Source organism: Fragaria vesca, linkage group LG2, assembly GCF_000184155.1.
Source record: "Fragaria vesca subsp. vesca linkage group LG2, FraVesHawaii_1.0, whole genome shotgun sequence".
Lineage (NCBI taxonomy): Eukaryota > Viridiplantae > Streptophyta > Magnoliopsida > Rosales > Rosaceae > Fragaria > Fragaria vesca.
Genome location: NC_020492.1, coordinates 7,683,949 through 7,699,050, shown reverse-complemented (window position 1 = coordinate 7,699,050; position 15,102 = coordinate 7,683,949). Strand labels below are relative to the sequence as shown.

General features: G+C 46.0%; 3 protein-coding genes across 3 annotated transcripts; all 3 read right to left on the bottom strand.

Annotated features, from left to right (window-relative positions):
- Nucleotides 1–3,749: 3,749 nt before the first annotated feature.
- LOC101307754 (gypsy retrotransposon integrase-like protein 1-like) lies at nucleotides 3,750–4,700 on the bottom strand. Its single transcript, XM_004292251.1, has 2 exons — nucleotides 4,314–4,700; nucleotides 3,750–4,211 (listed from the first exon to the last, which is right to left on the bottom strand). Exons 1-2 carry the CDS (start codon nucleotides 4,698–4,700, stop codon nucleotides 3,750–3,752), a joined length of 849 nt encoding a protein of 282 aa, XP_004292299.1.
- Nucleotides 4,701–4,825: 125 nt separating this feature from the next.
- Nucleotides 4,826–5,530, bottom strand: LOC101307459. Its single transcript, XM_004292250.1, has 2 exons — nucleotides 5,234–5,530; nucleotides 4,826–5,134 (listed from the first exon to the last, which is right to left on the bottom strand). The coding sequence occupies exons 1-2, from the start codon at nucleotides 5,528–5,530 to the stop codon at nucleotides 4,826–4,828; spliced, it is 606 nt and encodes a 201-aa protein (XP_004292298.1).
- A 6,009-nt stretch (nucleotides 5,531–11,539) lies between these two features.
- Nucleotides 11,540–13,699, bottom strand: LOC101307174. The gene has a single exon (XM_004292249.1). The coding sequence runs from the start codon at nucleotides 13,697–13,699 to the stop codon at nucleotides 11,540–11,542; it is 2,160 nt and encodes a 719-aa protein (XP_004292297.1).
- Nucleotides 13,700–15,102: the final 1,403 nt, after the last annotated feature.

Genomic DNA, 15,102 nt, shown 5'->3' with positions numbered 1-15,102 from the left:
TTCCGGCGAAAAGTTTCCCGGCGTCTCCGACGAGTTTTCTCCTCTTTCGGCGGGTTAGGGGCTCGGGGGCTAGGCCGAGGAGGGAGAGGAGAAGATGGGGGTCTGAACTGGGGTGAAGTGGTGGCTGGTGGCTGGCCGGACGGCAGTAGCTGGTGGCTGGAAGTTTTCCGGCGGAGAGGGGCTCGGGGGAACTCAAGGGAGAAAGAGTGAAGGAAGAGGGGAAGAGAAAAAAAACTGAGGGGGAGGCTTTGGGCTGTTCCACAGCCGGTCTAGCTACAAAAACCCAACCAAAAAAACAAAATAATACCCATTAATAGCTACCCCTTTTTACCATCTCAAAAATTTACTCTCTTAAATCATAACTTTTTCATGCTAACTCCGATTTTAACACATAGCATGTCTACGAACTCGTATTAACGTCCTCTACAACTTTCATGAAGAAAGTTTCTCCAAATTCTAAACGGAAAAGAAAGTCAACTTTAGGGTCCTTAGATAGTCAACGGTTATTCAACACGGTAAAAGACTAAAATAATATCAAAGTAATAACCGTAAAATAACTTAAGAACCGGGGTGTGACAGTATATATGCCTCAGTCCCCCCAGTCTCTTCTTCCGCTTCTCTGTTTCATTCCTCTTCTGTTCCCTCTGTTTTCTCTTTCGTTTTCTTCACTGTCCGCATTTGTTCCTCGTTGTCTACTCCTTTTCTTCACTTTCTTCTGTTCATTTCGTGTTCTCTGTTTCGGAGCGCTTTTCAAGGTCTGTAGAGAGAAAGAGAAGCTTTTCTTTGTTCTATCGCCGGTTTTCTGCACTTGCAAGGTGCGCTGCGATCCCTGCTCCGGCAAGACTCCGGCCATCACTATCTGCTGAGCACTGCTCCTCCTTGCTTTTCATATTTCGTAGTATTGGTTTAGATTGTGGGTTGTTTGTTTTGGTTCAAACCTAGGTATTTTTCTAGTTTTCTTTGGGTTTCGCGTTCGTGTGGGTTAGGGTCGCGCACGAGTTTTGCATCTTCTCGTTGATGGCGGCGTGTCTAGGTAAAACTGAGATCTTAGGTTTCTGTTTTAGGGTAAATGGATCATAGGGCAACTGGCGCTAGTGGTTCCGGCTCCTCTCAGCGGTCTCTCGTTGATGACAATGAGAGGATGGAAGGATATTTGCAGCGGCCTTCCCGCAACGTTCCCGCTTGGGCTTCTTCTCCGACGGAGACTTCCTGCTCGAGTCTTGAGCACACAGATGTTCCCGCTCGAGGTAGCAGCGAGGGGATAGTTTTTGAAGCTATACCCATCACCCGGACCCTACACCGATTGGAGGATGGTAGGGTCTGCGATGAGCCTGACTGTAGCTTTACGCCCGAGGAGATCAAACGTTTCAGAGAGGACTAGGACATTCCTTCAGACCTCCCACTACGCAGATTACGTCCCGGAGAGCTCGTTTGCGCTCCTCAAGACAACTTCATCGCAGTGCATGACAATATGTTTAGGAACGGGTTCTCGGTGCCTCTTCCTCAATACGTACAATACATGCTGAGCATGCTGCAATTGGCTCCTGGGCAAGTACCTCCAAATCAATGGCGCCAGCTACTGGGACTCGGATGTTTGTACTTTCTGTCCAACATCGGGTGACCCACGACTAACGAGTTCCGCGCCCTGTACCGACTGTCATATTCAAAGAAGGCCGGGAGCTCCGGGTGCGTAAACTTTACTACCCGGGATTACGAGTCGATCGTCACTGATCTCCCGTCTTCTATAAACAAAGAGTGGCGCGCAAAGGTTGTTTTGGTGGGCAGTTTGTGGCAGCGAAAGACCAAACGGCATACCGTTCCTAACTATTTTCAGGCCATTGGAGATCAGAACTACTCGCTGACAGTGATCGAGCGGGAGCGTATCGCCCGGGTTTTTGCAGCGTGGCCTACCGAGGAGGATTGCAACTCGTACCACCTTACTCGGTGGGCTATGTTGGTACACTGCGAGATGGGTAGACTACCCGGTGGGTTCCATAACTTGATCGTGTTGTTTCTGTTGTGTTTCCCTTATTTTATTTTAGATATCATGTCGGATCAATACTTACGGACTTTTCTTGCAGGAAAAATTCTTCGACGTGTTCCGCGTCCTAATCACCCGTTGGATATGGATAAGGACCATGAACTTCTTGAGAAGCTGCTGTCAAAGGTGGGAGGCTGCCTCCCGTACGGAGGTGGACCTGGACACGCAGTCCGTGCGTGTTTTAGAGACACCTAAATTGTTGGAAGTCGCGGATTCTGCCTACAGGACAACAGCTCCGCCGCCGCAACCTCCTCCCAGAGGATCCTAGGTGGTTGTGAATCTGGGCGAGAAAAAGAAACGCCACCACCACCACTCGAAAAAGAAAGGCCAGGCTGTTCTGGATTCCCAGGTGACCTACATCGGGAAGGATGTCTCAGGGGATCTTGCCCCGAACCCAAAGAAACATAAGGCTGCGTCCGAGGGTTTAACTCCCTCATTGTCATTGCTTGCTCCTCCCCTTCCTACCATCACGAGGACCCCAATCAGGCAGGTCCTTGATGAATACGGATGCGTCGACGAGAAATTTGTGCGCGCGATGATCCGAGACCTGAAGGGTATTGATTACGACCGGGTAAGGTTTAAGGAAGGGTCTCCCGTTGAATCTCGTCAGATTGCCCGGGAGCATCACATGAAGGTTAGTGCTCGGTCTTTTTTTTTTTTTTTTCTTGTTGCTCCCGTTGTTACTTCCGCTTAACATCATGTTTTTCTTGCAAGCTCTCTTCGCGGTGCATTCTATTGATGCCAGCGAGGACACTCCTGAACTCAAGAAGCAAGTGGCCAAGCTGAACGGTCACGTGAGCTATCTGCAAACAGAGAAAGGGTCTTTGGAGAGGGAAAAGAATGCACTGGCTGAAAATTTGGCCATGATGCAACTACATGTCCAGGAGGTGGAGAGCAAAGCCAACCAGGTCCAGGAGCTTGAAGCAAAGGTCGAATCTCTGCGCCTGGTGGTCGAGAAGCTTCGAGCAGGAGCCGCTGCGTTGGAGAGCAAGCTCCGAGAGAAAGAGTCCGAGCTCGCGGAGACTGAGCGTCTCGTTCCCTCGCTCTGTGACCAGGCTGTAGCAAAGTATAAGGAATCCCAAGAGCTGAATGATCTTTTGAAAGCTGCTCGGGATGGTGCTATCACCGAAAAGTTCACAGAGTGGAGTGAGCACGGATACCTTGACAAACCCCGAATGATGGTTGACCTACTTACAGTAAAGGCAAAAGCTAAAGCCCAGGATTCCAGGCTGCATTCGCCGAGGCACCTCCCGAGGCTAACGTAGAGATTGTCGGAGATGACGAGGTATCCGAGAGTGAAGATCATGAGCTCGGCGTCCCGGCCGAGAAGGACCAGGCTTAGGACCTGCTTGTTTACATCATAGGACTTTTTGGATTTTATTTTGGATCTCATTTTTTGAACTGGCCTTCAGCCTACTCCCGATGAACTAAATTTTGCCCGGTGATCCGGTTGATATATAATATTTATTTGCTGTTTCATGTTGGTCTTTTTGAATGTCTCTCGACAGGTGCTTGCCTTATTTGTTTCCTGCTGATGAGTCTAGTTTTACTCCCAATGATACAAATTTCACGGACAAATTTAACTTGCTGAAATTTGCTTCTTCATTTCTATATTAGTTGTTGTACAAAAGAAAATGAAGGCATCCTCCCGGGTTGACGAACTAACCCGGTGGGCATAATTTACAATTCTCTAAGCCAATGTTTCCGACTATACTAGGTAAAACCTAAGGTGTTCGGTATTCCACGGGTGCCCGGTGACTATTCCATCACGGTCCCTTAGATAAAATGTTGCTGGTCCAACTTCTTCCACTATCTCATAAGGTCCCTCCCATGTTGAATCATGGGCTATTGGCTGGGTCATCACCCGCTTCATCACCCAGTCTCCCAGGCCCAAGGATTGGGGCCTGACCTTACTGTCATAATGTCTGGCAATTCGTTGCTTGTACACTTGGTTATGCAGATCAACCCTGTCTCTCTTCTCCTCGATGAGATCCAAGTCCAGCTGGAGGCCTTCTGCATTGGTGTCCTCATTGTAGCCTTCGACTCTTCCCGATAGCACTGTCAGTTCAATTGGGATGACAGCCTCCGTGCCAAAGGCAAGGCTGAAGGGGGTTTCTCCCGTTGACTCCGTCGCTGTCGTTCGGATGGCCCATAGTGTTTCCAAGAGCCTCTGTGCCCATAACCCTTTGGCATCATCTAACTTTTTCTATAGCAGTTTCTTGATGATTTTGTTGACTGCCTCCACTTTCCCGTTGGTCTTTGGGTGAGCTACCGATGCAAACAACATTCGTGTTCCCATGCCCTCGGTGAACTCTATGAGTTTCGGGTTATTAAATTGTGTACCGTTGTTTGTTACGATTGTTTCTGGGATACTAAACCTACAATAGATATTCTTCATGAGGAAGTTCTTTACATTCTCGGTGGTTATCCGACTTAACGGCTCTACTTCAACCCACTTGGTGTAGTAATCTACAGCCACTATGGCATACTTATACTGTCCGGGAGCGGTTGGGAGTTTTCCGATCAAATCCAAACCCCATTGCGCGAACGACCATGGAGACATTAAGATCGAGAGAGCGACGGATGGGGAATGGATTTTATTAGCGTGCTGGTGACATTTGTGGCATCTCGCTGACATTTGATCTGCCATCTTCCCCATGTTTGGCCAAAAGTACCCCGGTCTTAGTGCTTTGAAAGACAGGGATCTTGATCCAGAGTGATTGCCGCAAACTCCTTCGTGGATGTCCCGTAGGATTGTCTCTCCCTCCTCTACTGATACACACTTCAGATGGGGAAGCAATAACCCGTGCGGTACAACTTTCCATCTATCAACATGTATCTCACACACCTTGATTGTAACTTCCTTGACTGTCGCCTATTCTCTGGGCGGACCCCTTCCTTAAGGAACTCGATGATAGGGTCCATCCATGCGGGCTCCCTAGGACCAACAGTGATGGCGAATACCTCAGAGATCGTTTTGCTGATGCTAGGCCTATCAAGGATCTCGACCTTGACCTTCTTGCGCCCTTTTTGACGGGTGCCGGTGGCAAGTCTTGCCAACGCATCAGCGTTACTGTTTTCCTTCACGGGGATCTAATTGACCGTTGCAGATTCAAACCTGCTCAGGAAAGCCTTTGCCAATGCCTGATAGGAGTTCAGATGCGGTTCCTTGGCCTCAAAGGTGCTGCTGACCTGGTTCACCACTAACTGCGAGTCGCTAAACACTTGCACACTCTTGACCCCTATCTCTTGTGCCAGCTGCAGTCCCCTGATCAATGCTTCGTACTCAGCCGCGTTGTTGGACGTGGAGAATTTGAACTCCAGGGCATACTTGTACTTGAACCCGTCTGGACTGACCAATATTATTCCAGCCCCACTCTTATCTTTAGTTAAAGAGACATCTCCGTCAAACTTCCAACCCGACTTAACATCTTTGGGGGCCGCCGTTACTTCACTCCCAACTTCAGGATGCTCCTCGTGCTTCTTCATAAGGGTTAGCTCCGAGATGAAATCTGCAGCCGCTTGCCCCTTGATGGCTACTCACGACATGTAGTGTATGTCAAACTCACCCAATTTTATCGCCCATTTAGCCAGTCTCCCGCTAGCTTTCGGCCTTTGCAAAACCTGCCGTAGAGGGCAGTTTGTGTACAAGGTGATGGAATGCACTTGGAAGTAATGTCGTAGCTTCCGGGCGGTTACGACGAGTGCCAAGGCCAATTTCTCAAGGTCCGGATACCTGCTCTCTGCCAAGGTGTAGCCCTTGCCCACATAATACACCGGGAGCTCGATGGTTTCATCTTTCCTGATCAGAGCTGAACTTACTGCTGTGTCTGACGCTGCCAAATTGAGGTACAACATTTCTCTAGGAATCGGCTTTGAAAGCATTGGTACCGATGCCAGATACTCTTTAACTTTCCTAAAAGCCTTCTCCTGCTCGGGTCCCCAATTGATTAACTTGCAGTGCTGACTCTTCAGCAGTTTGAACGGCGCGCACTTGTCCGTGAGTCTAGAAACAAACAAACCTAGCAAGGGCAGCGATCTTGCCCGTTAGACACTGCACATCACTCCTGACTTTTGGGACCTCCATATCCAGTATGGCCTAGACCTTCTCTGGGTTTGCCTCAATTCCTTGCCTACTAATCACATGGCCCAGGAACTTCCCTTTGACAACCCCAAATAAGCACTTGTCCGGGTTCAACCTCATACCGTACTTGAGGATAATGTCGAAGACTGCCTGCAAGTCGTTTACATGCTTGATCGCGGAAAGGCTCTTAACCAGCATGTCATCCACGTATACTTCCATGGTTACTCTCAGCTGCTTAGCAAACATTTTGTTCATCAGGAGCTGATAGGTTGCCCCTGCATTCTTCAAACCGAACGGCATCATTTTGTAATAGTACACCCCTTTGTTGGTGGTGAATGCGGTGTGCTCTTCGTCGGCCGCGTCCATCGCTATTTGATTGTAACCCGCATATGCATCCATGAAGCTCAGCATCTCAAACCCGGAGGTGGAGTCAACGAGTTAGTCTATTCGCGGCAACAGGAAGCTATCTTTAGGGCAAGCCCTGTTAAGGCTCGTGTAATCCACACACATCCTCCACTTACCCACTGCTTTCTTCGGGACCATGACCACATTGGCCAACCATTACGGGTACCTGGCTTCTTTGATGAACTGGATATCCAACAGCCTCTGCACATCTCCCTTTATAATGTCATACTTCGCCACGTCAAATGATCTGCGTTTTTGCCTCACCGGGGGCCCTCCTTTCCGGATTCCCAACCGGTGCGTCACAACATCTTTAGAGATCCCGGGGATGTCTGCATACGACCAGGCAAACGCCTTGCTGTTCGTTTTTAAGAAACGTGCAAACTCTTCCTTCATCCCGGGAAGTAACCCTGTCCCTATTCTTGCTGTTCTCGCAGGGAACTCATTAGAGATGATGATCAGTTATGTTTCCTCAACAGATCCCGGCCTCTCGGCTTCGGTTCCTTCGGTTGCAACATTAATCCTCGGATCCTTGTAGGCATCCATTACGAGGGTCTTCTTCGTGTTCTCGGAAACCAACACTTCTGCCATTCGCCTTCCATTATCTTGGTCGATGGCATAGCATCCTCTCGCTGCCAGCTGATCCCCCCAGATGGTTACTATACCCGCAGGGGATGGTAATATCATCATCAGCATGTGCCCAGCGATGAAAGCTTTCACCTTCCACAGAGCCGGCCTCCCCAATATCCCGTTGTAGGCCGAATCACAGTCGATGACTATGAAATCTATCCCTGTTGCTAGCGTGTTCCCCTCTACGCCCTCCAGGATCATGGGAATATAATCCGAGCCCATGGGCTGCACCACGTCCCCGGAGAAGCTTATCAATGGCTCGTTGTCCTGTGTAAGCTTATTGTTCCCCCTTCTCCACGCTTGCCACGCGTTTATAAATAAAACATTCACCGATGCCCCGGTGTCAATCAGTATCTTCTTGCATATGTAATGATCCAGCTGCGCGGTGACTAAGAACAGGTCCTCGTGAGGCTGCCTGATTCCTTGCTCTTCGCTTTCCTCGAATGTCACCGATCTCCATCTCACACTGACGTGCTGATTGTTGCAGCTACCGAATGTGAATATCTCTCGACCTTCTTTGATTCCGGTGCACTGTTTCTTCGCTCTGTTGCTCCTCTGGTCTACCTGTGCTCCCTCGTGGATCGTGTTGATCGTCTCATAAACGGGAACTCCTGCTGCTTGCCGCTGTCCAGACACGTACTGCTGGAGTTTGCCCGCTTTTATTTGGCCCTCTATTGCCTTCTTCAGCTCCACACAATTGTTCACCGTGTGGGTGGCCTCACCGTGATACCCGCAATATTTCCCGGTGTCCTCCTTTGTCAATCTGGATGGCGGGAACTTCCTCATCGGGGGCCCTGGGATAACATCTTTATTCTCGTTCCATACCAACTCTAGAGTGGCCGTCAAGGTCGTGAAGCTTTCCCTGGCCGCGGGAACCGTTGATTTGAACCCCCCCCCCTGTCCCGATAATTCCCTTTGTCTTTCCCCTGCATCCCCTGCGGGCCTCCTACTTGCTTGGCCTGCTTCCTGGTTCCCACTTTGTACCTCTTGCTGGGGGTGAAACCTTGTCCCTCCTGATCCTCTTTCCATGTTCTTATTTCTTGGATAGTTTGCCCTTGGGACTCGGACCTCTTATCCTCCTTTCGTTTGCCTGCGTATTGATCCCCATACGTATCATGGTCTGCTTGGGCATGTCTGATTGCCATCTCCATCAGTTCATCATAATCGCGGGGGTTTTCAATTTTTACGGCATACATGAACTTCCCGGGCAAAAGGGCTTGGACAAATGCCTCCTTGGCTACCTTCTTGTCGAAACTTCTCACTTTAGCGGTGGAACCCTACCAGCGGTTCACGAAGGCCTTTAGCCCTTCACCATGTTGTCGTTTTACTTTAAACAGCTGGGCTGTGCTCTGCCCGTCCATTCGCAATATGAAGCGGTTGACAAACATGTCTGCTAGCTGCTTGAAGCGGTCTATCGAGCTGGCCGGGAGCTCGTAAAACCAACTAAGTGTTTCTCCTGACAATGTCTCTTGGAACATGTTGCAACACATGGCGTCCGCGTAACCCTTCGCGTTGGTGTGGGACTTGAAACTATCGAGGAAGAGATGGGGGTCCCCTTCGCCCTCGTAGCTTAACTTCAGCGGCTTAGCTGCATGAGAGCACAATGTCTGCGTAATGATCTTCGTGAACGGTCCTCCTCTTTCCTCGAATCCCATACCGAGCGGGTTATGTGCCGCTCTCCTTTTCGCTTCATTCACTCTCGTTGTCAGATTTACCACACTATCTCGCATGGCCATTAAAGCCGCCTCAACTCCCGTTGGCTCTTTAATCCTTTCTTCGATGGGGGTTGGGAGCGGTGGCAGGCCTTCCCCTTCCATGCTTTCCGGGAATAGATTAGCCCCAACATGGACTGTTCTACGGGCTGCCGGCGGTGTCATGGGAGATCATCGACCCTCCGTATGTTGCTCTCGGAGTGTGGTCGCTGCCCGCTCGATCGCCTCGTCACTTTCTAACCTTTGCGCTAGCGCGCTTATTATAGTGGCGTTATCTTGCTCTAATTTTTTCTCTCGGACTGCTGCCTCCAGGCGGTCCTGGGTCCTCTCGCTCTCCAAACGTGCCACGTCCGCCTTCAGCCTTTTAACCATATCCTCCATTTCTTCTTGCGTGACATCGTGCACCGTTCCGTCTGGGGTCCTTTCCCGGCCACTCCCAGTGGCTGCACACTCCAGCCTTTCACCCGATCCTTCCTTTCGAGAGATGGTCCTCGGCGTTCTCTCTTCACCGATTCTGCGTTGATCTTCAAACATTATCCTGCTCCCTTCTAATAACTCACTTGACTCTGCTATCGAGACTCGTTGGCTTTTTGTAATGATTCCCACAGACGGCACCAAATGTTTCTGTAAGATCCCGTAGACCTTGAAGATGCTCGGACGTGATCTCTTCTCTTTCAATTGTCGTAGACTGGATACCTGCAAGAGGAGACTGACCGGGACTTTCCGGTCTTTCTCTCTCCGATGATTAATTCAGTTGTGTTGGTAGGTATAATATTTAATGCTAGGAGATTTTCTTACCTTTTTGGTTGACTTCAGCATTGTATTTATAGCCCCGCATTGACTTGTGTCTTGTCTGTTATTCGATGCGGGACAAATATACTACTGAGGTCTGCATTTGGCCTTCTATGGAATGCCTCCCTCCCGGCCCAGACTGATGTGGCCTCCAGGATGAGGCTTGTTCGATCTACCTCATGCTGGGCTTCACAGCATCGTGGGCCAAGGAAGGTATTTATCGACTACCGATTACAGATTACATAGCAATAGTATATAAAAATTAAAAAAGTACCGGAAGCACACATATATACTAGTCCGGACGCAAGATTTTTCGTAAAAAAAAAAAAAAAACCTAAGAAACCGACAATCTTAAGTAACCCCACCGCACCACCACTAGAATCTCATTAAGAATTAAATCTCACACATCGGGAGTATGACGCAATCTTGCTACTGCACCATTGCTGGCTTTGCTACTGTGGAGATCAAGACGTGAGAAGGAAAGTGAGACAAGAAGGGAAGAGCGAAGAAAATAACGGTGTGTTTGGATGCGAGTGAATTCCCAGAAATTTAATCAAAAATAAAGAATTTCCAATTTCTTATGACTATTTCCCCTGTTTGGATTCTTGTCTCGTGGAATTAACAATTTCCACGGGAAAATAATCGTGGAATTTGAAAGTTTAAATTCTCGACTTGAATTCCTCACATAATAGATGTCATTTGTCAATCCCCTTGACTGAGATTAGTCTAAATACAAATTCTTGTCATTTTAAAACTCTACATCATGAAATCCAAACAATGGAATTTTCAATTAATAGAATTTAAATTTATGGAATTGTAGTTCTTATGATTTTGAAATTTCTATGAAAATTGAAATTACTTTATTCAAACACAACGTAAGAGTCGAAAAAAATTCTACTCAAAATTACTAATGGGCCAAAATTCTTACTAAATCTACTTAGATGAAGGGCCCCAAAACCCAATCCTAAAAGATCCTGTAATCAGGAGGTGGTCTGCAGTCTGTGTAATCATATCAGATGGGCTGATGTGGGTTTGGGCTGTCACAGAGAAGTTCTTCCCATAGCATGTACAGTATGTACTGGTTGATTTTGATGTCATTACTTTACATGAGCTACCTAATATCATAGTATTTTGGGGAGATTGTTCCCGACACGTATTGGTTGATCTCTATGTTGCACGGACACGGACACGGACACGGATACGGCAACACGATACGTACCGACACGGCGACACGGCAAAACTCAAAAACTGCATTTTCGACACGGCTCGGACACGGCAAATATAATTACTTATTTATATATTTTTAAATAATAAAAAAAATGCTCAAATATGAATAAATTCATCACATTGCTTAAATAATGTTATAAATTTAAAGCAATTGCATAACTGTAAGTCTGTAACAAATAATATAAAAGAGAGTCAATATTAATCTAAAGGATGATTACCAAATAGTTATATCAAATTCAACATATTCATTAAACTGAATGAAAATGCAACATTCCTAACCCCATAACAACACCAACTGCCTAAAACCCCATAACTGAGGTATTCAAAATACAGAAGAGCAAGGCACGCATGCATGGGCATCATCTTTTATCCTTGATAGTTAAAATGATTCAAGTTCATAATTAACAACATAAAAGCTAAGAAGAAGCAATTCATCAACTTTGGGCAGTAGCAATTTTCTGAAAAAGCCAAAAAGGAGAAAATAGCATTCTTTGAAAAAGGAGGCAGTAGGCACACCAACAACTCATATGCATTTACCACCTAAGAAACAAGAAGATGAGTCAATATATTTACATCCATACTTAATCTAAACTTTATAATCATTCAATAATTAAACTAATATAACATGAAGTTACAAACTGAAAATTTACCTCAAGTCTCCATCTCATCATCAATTACCATCCTCTCCAAGACCGGCACATCGAGCGACAAAGTCGCCATCTCAAGCACATCAATATTGCCTTGTTCCATGGAGTCATGGTCATCTCCTCCAAGATCCCACATTGAGTCCATGTCTTTGTAATAGCTAGAGCTCTTTCTTGCTAAAAGACGCAGATTAGTATGGACATAAACTAAATCTTGGGCTCTTCTTGGTTGCAATTTGTTTCTCTTCAAACCTTGAATGAAAGCATATGTGCTCCAATTTCTTTCGCAACATGAAGATGAACAAGGTTGATTAAGCAACTTGAGAGCCAAACTTTGGAGAAGTGGTGTAGAAGGTCCATAGGACACCCACCAAGTCAAAGGCTCAAAACAAAACTTATTCTCCAAAGCATCGGAGGAAGAAAAATCACCCATGTTCAATGAAAACCTTGCAAATTCTTCCATCACCTTATTACGAGTTTGAGAATCCGGAAAGAGCTTTTGAAAACATCTCCTCCTTTCATTGTTGAGCTCGGCATCTCTATGTGGAGGAACCCGATTAGGATCTTCTTCAAGCCATTGAGAGCTATAATACTTTGGATTCAAGGAATGTGCTAAGCAATGAAGTGGTGTGCAACTCTTGGTCCACCGAGCAGTAAGGATAGGATACACCACATCATAAAACCGTGTCACATCACAATGCTCTGTTATGACATGCACAAATTCAGGGTTAAAAACAGCTTTCTTCACCTTCTCAATCATTGAATTCCACCACTCATAAACCAAGTGAAGACAAGGCCTATCCATATCCGACATCCTTATCATCTCATATATAGGACCCATGAGTGCAATCAAGAAATCAATTTGCTCCCAAAACTTCTCCTTCAATAGCATTTCCTTGACTACTCTTGCTTTAGAAGCATCATCTTCTTTATACAAATCCCATCTTTGACTAATCACCATTTGTTGCAAGCCACTCTTCACATCCCTAAACCTTTTAAGCACAATAAAATGAGAAGCAAACCTTGTCGGGGCAACTTGGAGCAACCTCAAAGCACAATGCTCATGGTACATAGCTAAACGCATGTTATGGTTGACCACAAAATTCTTAATGAACCAAACATCATTATACACCTCCATAAGCCAACCCAACTCTTCCACCACCGTCTCACCAGGAAGATAAGATTTTGCCTTCAACAAATCCTTTAAAGCAAGGTTAAGAGTATGGACCACACATGGTGTCCAAAATATGTGTGGATGTGTAATCTCAACTATAGCACCAGCAGCAGCGGATACGGGTGCATTATCGGTCACCACTTGAACTACATTCTCCGGCCCAATCTCATTGATAGATTCTAAAAGCAATCTGCCTATTTCTTCCTTGCTTTTAGTCACACCTTCACAATTTATTGCTTTCAGCATCATTGCCCCATCTTTAGCAGCAGCCATCATATTAATTAATGGCCTCTTTTGGCCATCGGTCCACCCATCGGAACACAAACTCACACCGGTCTCTTTCCATGTCTTCTTGATAGGTAGTAGAGTTCGTTCAATATGACGTTTCTCGTTGTCAAGAAGTGTAGTTCTCAAAGCATTGTACCCGGGAGGAACATAACCAGGAATCTTTGAAGCCAAACTGTAAGACTCTCGGTAGTTTGGATTCCTTGCAACATTGAATGCTAAGCCACTACTATAGAAAAGTCTTGCAACGGAAGCATCACATTCTCTCCTGTCTTCTTGTCTAAAAGCCTTGGATAGTTGTGGACTCAGCCCTCTTCTCTTCTTGACTTCATCCTCCCTCTCTCTTAACGGAAAATAACTTATACCACTTCCGGTCATACTTGAAGGAGGCAAAGCAACCTTGTGTTGAGCTTTTGCATTCAACTGCTGGTCACAATGATCTAAAAGTGCTTGCAATTCTACCGTTTGATCTCTAGTGATTGTGGGGTAGATCTTTACCCCAGTGCCTTTGATTCTAAGCAAATGAGATTTCACTCTAGAATGTGAACCTGTTAACTTCCCTCCACAAAAATTGCATGTAAAGGCAACATTTCCTCCAGATTTGTCTGACCCGCTGGTAATAGTGACATACTTCCACAGAGGAGCATCTAATCTTTGAGACTTAGTTGATTCAACACTAGGTTCAGTAGAGGCTGCACTTGAACTCATCCTAATCATAATAATCCAACAGCATAGACACACAGCAGCAACATTAAAGAGCAGCAACATTAAACAACAACAGCAGCATAGACACACAGCAGCAACGTTAAACAGCAGCAACATTAAACAGCAGCATAGACACACAGCAGCAACATTAAACAACAGCAGCATAGACACACAACAGCAACATTAAACAGCAGCATAGACACACAGCACCAACATTAAACAGCAGCAACATTAAACAGCAGCATAGACACACAGCACCAACATTAAACAACAGCAGCATAGACACATAACATCAACATTAAACAACAGCAACATTAAACAACAGCAGCATAGACACACAGCACCAACATTAAACAGCAGCATAGACACACAACACCAACATTAAACAGCAGCAACATTAAACAGCAACAACATAGACACATAGCAGCAACATTAAACAGCAGCATAGACACACAACATCAACATTAAATAGCAGCATAGACACACAGCATCAACATTAAACAGCAGCATAGACACACAGCTGCAACATTAAACAACAGCAACATTAAACAACAGCATAGACACACAGCAGCAACATTAAACAGCAGCATAAAACCTAACCTCCTACAAACTCTCAGCTAATTGATGATCTAATACTAGCAGGTATAAACTCAATTTTGCAAACATCTCCTCCTGCAATCACCAAAGACTTCAAAACTGAGATTAAAACTGACCTTACAACCAAAGAAAGGGTTTAGGTGGCCAGTGGCTGTAGGCGGAGGCGACGTCGGCGAAGGAACGGAAGGCGGAGCCAGCACTCACCCGCTCCAACTGACTCCAACTCACCGCGCAAGAACGGAAGGCTAATTCTAGATCGACTCGTACTAGCTAGTTGTGTCGCATCTGGAACACCCTCCCCTCAGCTTCCTTTTTCTAATTTTTTGTTTAGGGTTTAGGGCTTCCTTTTTCTAATTTTTTGTTGTTCCTCTTCTATGTTAGTCGTCGGCTTCCTCTTTAATTAGGTATTAGTTCAGTTCTTTTTTTTTTTTTTTTCTAGTCTACACGCTGACGTGGCGTGTCAAACGCTGACGTGGCGTGTCTCAGGCTGACGTGGTGTGTCGGTCAACGTATCCAAAAAGTCAACTTTTTTGGACACCCCACGTGGCATATCGGACACACATTTTGGTGTATCGTATCGGTATCAATGTATCGGGAGTGTCGGACACTCCGACACTCCACAGGGTGGAGTATCGGTGTAACATAGGTTGATCTAAAGTCTAATCTGCAATCCATTTATTTATATCAACTAGCTACCCACTAATTTCATAATATATAATTATAAATATTCAAAACTACGATTTATAATTATAAGCATGAACGATTTAGGTTTGACAGATTTAGTTCGTTTATTGATTTAATCTTATTTG